We start from the raw sequence: 7,449 nt of genomic DNA, 5'->3' as shown, positions 1-7,449 counted from the left end.
AATATAAAGAAAAAGAACTGCAGTAGGCCCAAGCCTTAAGAATAGTTTTAAAAGCGCTGCAGTAGACTTGCAGATGACTGTCATACCTGGGGGAAGGTCTAAGGACTGGAGTCCAACATCCAAGGATAAGAGGGATCACACGCCATTTTCTCTTCAAGAAAAGTAAAAGCATCTCTCCCCATGCCAAGTAATAAAATACCATCTACAAAAAGTGGGTGTTTTCTCCCTGAATCCACAGTAGAGATATAGTCACACAGAAAACTAAAATCAGCCTAATTCTCAGAATTGCAGAAAATAGAACCAAAGGGGACCTCAAGAAGTCATTTTGACAAGTCCCTGCCTTGAATGACATTCCAAAATTAATCTCTGTGCAAACAGTTATGCCACAGGACTCTAGGTTATAAAATAGCTGACTAAATCAGCTAGACTTTTACAAAAAGCTATTTGTATGTAAATATTTTAGTAATGAGTTTAGCAATAAAAGAGTACTACACAGCCAATTTTGGAATGCACATACGATATGAAATATACATACATACATGTTCTTTATATATATATATATATTCATTCTTAAAGCAATGCAGAGCAAAACCAAACCAGGGCTTGAATAATCTCTCATACATGCCTTCATGTCAGCATGATGGGCTGATCAGATCCCCAAGGTCTATCACTGGAATTGCTACAAGTTTTACTTACCACAATTTTAACCAAAAACTAACTTAAATCATGTTACATCTCTCTAGGTGAAGGAGGAAGAAAGACACAAACAAAACAATAACAACAAAAAAACCCCTCAGACAAAAAACCACAGAGCCTTGTAATACATAGAAAGGCACCTGATAATATTGTTAAGTGTTAGTAGCAATTATCTACAGCATCCTAAGTGTACTTAAGCAATCAAGTTAAAAAAATAATGAAATACAAGAATTGCTGGCATTCAAAAGGTAAGTCTAACCTACCTAAGAAGTCACTAAAATGACATGTGCAGCTGTAAATCAGTAAGAGTGTGCAAAACTACACAGTTTTGCATAAAGTGCTGAATGTACCCCCAGTTTGCACCTATTAGTATTACATAAGTTTGTTAAGCTTGGCAATATGATGCAAGAAGATGATCTGAAGGATGTACCATATCTACCTTGTCTTTCCTTTTCCTTCCCCACCATCATCCACTGTCCTTTAAACTGTACATTTTTAAATTACACAAAGGCCTTTTCAGGACTTGTAGTTCAGAAAATTATTTCAAGTATACCTATCTTTCCATGTAAACTTGGGGACACTATGGGTTCAATTTTCACAAGTTCCAAATACTTACAACTTCTGCTAATTCAATTGGAGTTGTATTTATTTCAGTCTGTTCAGTACCTCTGGAAAAAGGCTGTTTCCTGTTACTCATTTAACTCCCATTTAAGGAGTGTTGAAATTCATACTATAACTTGTCCAGATTTCAGTCTAAACAATATGCAGTTACAGAAAAGCAGAGTAATACTTTATCTGACCATTTAGGTTCATAAAACCAAGTCCTACCATATCTATTCATACATACTCATTATATGAATTATACACAGATCTTAAACACTTGATGCACTAGAATTCAAGTTATTATGATACAGCAGTTTGTCTTGCAAGCATTGTGCAATGCACTTAGAAGTATACAGCGGGTCTCTTCTTTACTCTGTATTTCAGTGATCCATACCGTATCTGAGGGGGGAAAAAAAAATTACAATTTAACAAAGAATCGAGATTACTGCAGGCAGAAACATTATTTACCTTTCCACTAATCCAATCTAGTAAGCATCTTTAAATGTGCTTTGGACACTCCACAGTTTCAGTAAGAGAATATACCTGTGACTGAACAAGATACAGTTTCAACAGAATTGGGCAAGAAGGGTAAGTCTCAACTGTTTTCGCAGAATTACCCAAAACCTTTTATGAGATTCTGTAGAGATTTATCCTGAAGTATCTTTAAATTTTGTGACACATGCAAATATAAAGCACTTTGAATCCTACATAGCATCTTCTCTTTGTGGCTTACAAATAAAAAGCAGGCCATATGTTTATGGGAATTAAAAACTTCTGAATCTTCTTAAACATCTGCTGTTTAATGGATTAAAGTGCGCACAACCAAGACACAGAAATGCCAATGACAATACCACTATCTACACCCCTTTCCAGGTGAGCAGCTCCTGGAATTTGGGCTTGGTGGTGCCAGAATTAGCATTACAAGCACAAAGTCTATTTCATCTCCTCTCCCTTTTTCCTCACTTCGTTCATTTTATTCATGTATTTCCCTTAAACACCCCAAAGTACGAAAGCTCCAAGCCTATTATTGTTACATATAGTATTGATAACAACTACATTATCACATACTTCCTTCTCCATTTAGCATTCTACAACCCAGTTATTGTTGATAACCTCTCTAAGATTAAGAAAAAAAAATTCTGCAGTATTGTGGTGAATGAGGTGAAATCCAGTTGGCAGCCAGTCACAAGTGGTGTTCCTCAGGGCTCAGTGTTGGGGACAGTTCTGTTTAATATCTTTATTAATGACCTGGACAAAGGGGATCAAGTGCACCCTCAGCAAGTTTGCAGACAACACCAAGTTGGGAGGGAGGGTTGATCTGCTCAAGGGTAGGAAGGCTCTACAGAGGCATCTGCACAGGCTGGATCATTGGGATGAGGCCAATTGTATGAGGTTCAACAAGGCCAAGTGCCAGGTCCTGCACTTGGGTCACGGCAACCCGATGCAGCGCTACAGGCTTGGGGAAGAGTGGCTGGAAAGCTGCCCAGCAGAGAAAGACCTGGGGGTGCTGGTTGCCAGCGGCTGACTATGAGCCAGCAGTGTGCCCAGGTGGCCAAGGCGGCCAAGGGCATCCTGGCCTGTATCAGAAATAGAGTGGCCAGCAGGAGCAGGGAGGTGATCGTGCCCCTGTACTCAGCGCTGGTGAGGCCGCACCTCGAGTCCTGTGTTCAGTTTTGGGCCCCTCACTACAGGGAAGACATGGAGGTGCTGGAGCGTGTCCAGAGAAGGGCAACCAAGTTGGTGAGGGGCCTGGAGCACAAGTCTTATGAGGAGCGGCTGAGGGAACTGGGGTTGTTTAGTCTGGAGAAGAGGAGGCTGAGGGGAGACCTTATCGCTCCCTGCAACTACCTGAAGGGGGGTTGTAGTGAGGTGGGTGCTGGTCTCTTCTGTCAGGTGGCTGGAGATAGGACAAGAGGAAATGGCCTCAAGTTGTGGCAGGGGAGATTTAGGTTAGATATTAGGAAAAGTTTTTTTACTGAGAAGGTTGTCAAACATTGGAACGGGCTGCCCAGGGAAGTGGTTGAGTCACCATCCCTGGAGGTATTTAAAAAGCGCGTAGACAAGGCACTTCAGGACATGGTTTAGTGGGCATGGATGATGGCTGGACTCGATCTTAAAGGTCTTTTCCAACCTAAACGATTCTATGATTAAAAAATGCCAAGGTACATTGTTAAAACAAACTCAATATTTAATTAAGATTATACTTGCCTCTTTACGGCCTTTAATAGTTTTCACAGATTTCATGCTCTGAGTTCTTCGAAGGCCTCTCTGAGCAAACATTTCATCCTCTGAATGTGTCCCTTCCATCTCTTCATCTGTTTTATCATCTCCAGGATTTTTTTCCAGTGGAGTTTTGTAACCTTTAAAAAAACAGTTTTATGAAAATGTTTAATAAGAAGTAGCTGTAACTTTTAGGATTTTAAGAAAGCCATGAGTTTCATCTTTAACATACATCCTTTACTCTTTTAAATGATACAGTCAGTCTGCCAGATGTTTCAAAATACCGAAACATGTAGTCTGCCAGGAGCTTGTTACTCGTAATTCTGCCATTTGTAAGTAACAAGCCACTTTGTTCCATAGGTATGCAATGCAGTGACTCCTCAATTGTCAAAAATTAAACCATCAGTTCAATGCCACCATCTTCTGCTTTACACTGAACAGCAAAAACCTCAGTGGTCATCTTGAAAAGTACTTAAGGTTTTGGCCACAATCCCCATGGGAGGGGGGGTTAGACGAGATGATCTTTAAAAGTGCCTTCCAACCCAAACCATTTCATGACTCTGTGATTCACAGTATCTTTCTTCATACTTGCATATCTCTCTGCACATTTAATACCAAAGTTCCTTTCAGATCAATACAACGTCGAAGTACTATTAAGTGGCGTTTACATCCTGCAAAAACAGGACCAAGGGTATTACCAAAGATTGTCACTAGAGGGCGCAAACTGCTTAAAAACACGTCCTGAAAAGATCCGCAGGGACCTAAAGCCCTGAATCCCCACCACAGACATATCATAAAGTCCCCAAATGTAGTCTGGTTCTTTCCCCCCACCAAGCTCTCCTTTTATAAGGCCATTCCAGAACCTACAAGCTGTAACACTCGGGGACACCTTTTAGACTCCAAACACAATTTTATGCACGATCAATGTACATTTCATCTTAAGCCAGTATTTTATTTGGGCTCAATTAGATCCTTTTCCTTTGGTCATTTTTTTTCCCCCAAATTAGAATAGTGCTTACGTACTCCACAGCTACTTAAGGCAGACTTGCCTCTTCTCCCATTCTAGAGGCAACATGTTTCTGCCTCCAATACAGTTTCAATTAATCTTTTTCAATATGGAAGATTTGAAACACAGCTGTTACTCATACAGTTTCTGACTAGGGATGTCTGCAGTGACACCAACACTTCCTCATCTCTATTTGTAACACCTCTTCTGATGCATCAAAATCGCATTTGCCTTTTTCACAGCAAGCATACTGGCAGCTCAGTCATTGTATGATCAATATCCTTCTACAACTAGGTCTTTTCAACTAATTTGCACAGGAACTCCCAAGCTCAGATCACAAAAAATAACAACATCCCGCTAAGTGCAACGAAGTATTGCTATGTAGCGTTCCTAACTATCTGTGGTTTGTTCTTTTCTTAAATCTAATGCCAAAGAAAGTTCGAAGAAAACAGGAGAGTGTACACTAGATTTGGGTCCAGAAGTAGAAACAATTACGTTAAACTAGCTCTAAGAAAGCATTTTGACATGTGAGATTCAATCTCACAATCAGTGGTTATTTACACAGTACAAACTGTACCTGAGTAATTTTTTTTTAAATGGAATTTTGAGCATTTTCAAGCTATTTCAGATAGATAACTAATGCTCTCCTACTGAGGAACAGCCCCTGCACAAGAACTGCAGTGACATCAACCCTAATGCAACTCCTGCTGAATCCATGGGCTTTCTCTCTGGTCAGTACCCCCTGTCTTTACACTGACCTGCACAGGATACCTTCTGGGCTCAATTAGCAATTCAGCTTAGGGCCATTCAGGTGGCCATTTATTCCTCAGAAACACCGATTCCTGGAATTCCTTGTACTCCACAAGCACCATCCCTCCCCAAAAATGGAGGGATGAGAAGAAATGACAGGCTTAGGTGAAAAGAACAGAAATAGACCAGAGCTATTTCTTTTGTGGCAAATAACTACTTCACATTGTAGCCTCACCATTTAAAAAGGTGCAACTGACAGCATTCCACTGAAACCTTCGCCAAGAATCATAGGCTCAAGAGCAAAGTGACAATAATAAATATTACTACTAATAACAATAATAATATCTCAGCAAAAACATATATTGGTCACCACACACTATCTTTTAAGTGTTGATGTGCATCAGTCCGTTACAGCAACTTAATGCCTGCATTACTCCTATCACCACAAGCAATTTTAAATTTTCAACTATTGTTACAGACCTACTGAATTCACTTCCATTAATTTTCTCTTCCTATTTATTGAGCTTCCATAAATTTTCATGTTTAAATTTTTGTATATTTGTCACAGAAACACCACTTAATCACTTTTTTTTTTAACCTCCAATTAAGCTTTACTTTGCCAATTAGCAACAAGAATTCCTTGCCAAAGATAGGAGTGAGTACAGTATGACTACACTGTTAGTGGCTCAGAGAATAAAATAATTCAGGGAGGATTTCTTAACTGTCATAATATAGCTTGCTTGAGTCAACTCTGTTCAAGTGTACTGGAATTCTTTGAGGCCTTTTCCATTTCTAAATGGGGTAAATGTATTTCTGCTTTCCCACTTCTGTCTTCAGTGAATTGTTCTTTTAGCTAGAAAAAAATACAATACTTACCTGAAGATTCACTTGCTGAGGCTCTGGTTTTCTTTTTTGCTTCTGGTAATGTCTGATAGGGTCTCTGTCCTACTGGCTCATCTCCTTGTATAGTAGTCAAATCATGCATACTGAAACTTCTCAGTTTCTCAGTTATCGCACCTTGACTCTGAAATACAACAACAGTATATTTGAAAACAAAGCAGAGGTTTAACTTTGCTGTTCAAGTTGGGTTAAGATGTTTAAGCCCATGCTTCCTCGTTGCACTACAAAATTCACTGAACATAAGCATGCGGTAGATTAACATTTGCTTTAAGTATTGCTTTTACCCAAACTTAACTGTATATTGCTCCTAGACAAAAAAATTACAGATAAGCTAGCAGTTTCATTACAAATGTCTCATTTCACTCCTTTAATCTGAGGAAAAAAAAAAAAGGCTTTTGGGGTGAGGGGAAGTGTTTAAAAGAAAAAAACAACATCATAAATACTCAATTCACTTCAAACACAGTGTTTCCTCTAGCAGTGCTAGGTAGCATGACAGTGGATTTATCACTTCCATTTTAAAACATGTGGTTTAAAATAAAGATTTCTGCTATTTTATATTTTACCCTCCACAAATCTGAATACACCTAAGAAAGGAAAAAAGTGTTACAAATACCGGAGTTAATGTTACAGAGTGTAACTGAGAAACTGGCAGCACTACAAAAGCTCTAGTTGACAGAAACTTGAAGGCACAAACCAAAGAGGTCTTTGCCTGGATTACAGGCTAGCAGGTTCTCTTACTAACGTAGCTTTACTGATGTAATACCAACCCAAAATATAATGCTACATATAAGGAGAGTTGATCGCATTTGAACGTTAGTATTCCTTCTCTGATTGTCTTTACATCTTTTCTACATGGGACATATAGAAAGTTCCCCTTTGGAAAGAAGGGTCGTCAAGAAGCTCTTCCATGTTACATCAGATGATACCATTATTAAAACATTGAAGGTTAATTTACTGTATAAGCAACTAAAAGAACAAGCACATTACTGAAATGTCATGTTAAAATAACATTTAATTCTTCCCTCTCTGTCATGAGCCAAAAAAAACAAACAACCAACATTTCAGAGGAAGGTTGACAATGCTGTGCATGAATCCCACTTCAAGCAAAGGTTCAAGGCTTTGTTTCATTCTTACAAATGAAGCTTTTAAATACAATTCCTCATTTGAGCATTATGTTAGCTAGCAGTAGCAGAAATCTGGGTACAATTCCACACACCTTTCTCTGCAACAGCACAAGACAGTTCTTGCACCACTGGCCACAGCCATTTGTTCCA

The 7,449-nt window shown here is 39.0% G+C and overlaps 1 protein-coding gene across 3 annotated transcripts in view; it reads right to left on the bottom strand.

Moving 5' to 3' along the window:
* Nucleotides 1-564: 564 nt before the first annotated feature.
* Nucleotides 565-7,449, bottom strand: part of REEP3 (receptor accessory protein 3) — a 40,648-nt gene continuing 33,763 nt past the window's right edge. For all 3 annotated transcript variants that reach the window (XM_010567908.1, XM_010567910.1, XM_010567911.1), the window contains 3 exons: nucleotides 6,152-6,299; nucleotides 3,508-3,659; nucleotides 565-1,698 (listed from right to left, as the gene is read on the bottom strand). In XM_010567908.1, coding sequence (XP_010566210.1) covers nucleotides 1,642-1,698; nucleotides 3,508-3,659; nucleotides 6,152-6,299 — 357 coding nt within the window. In that variant the 3' untranslated portion in view covers nucleotides 565-1,641. The remainder of the gene's footprint in view (nucleotides 1,699-3,507; nucleotides 3,660-6,151; nucleotides 6,300-7,449) is intronic.

The sequence above is a fragment of the Haliaeetus leucocephalus genome, unplaced genomic scaffold (assembly GCF_000737465.1).
Source record: "Haliaeetus leucocephalus isolate CR32 unplaced genomic scaffold, Haliaeetus_leucocephalus-4.0 Scaffold229, whole genome shotgun sequence".
In the NCBI taxonomy this organism is placed as follows: Eukaryota; Metazoa; Chordata; class Aves; order Accipitriformes; family Accipitridae; genus Haliaeetus; species Haliaeetus leucocephalus.
Note: the sequence above shows the minus strand (reverse complement) of the source record. Positions and strands in the feature narration are given on the sequence as shown.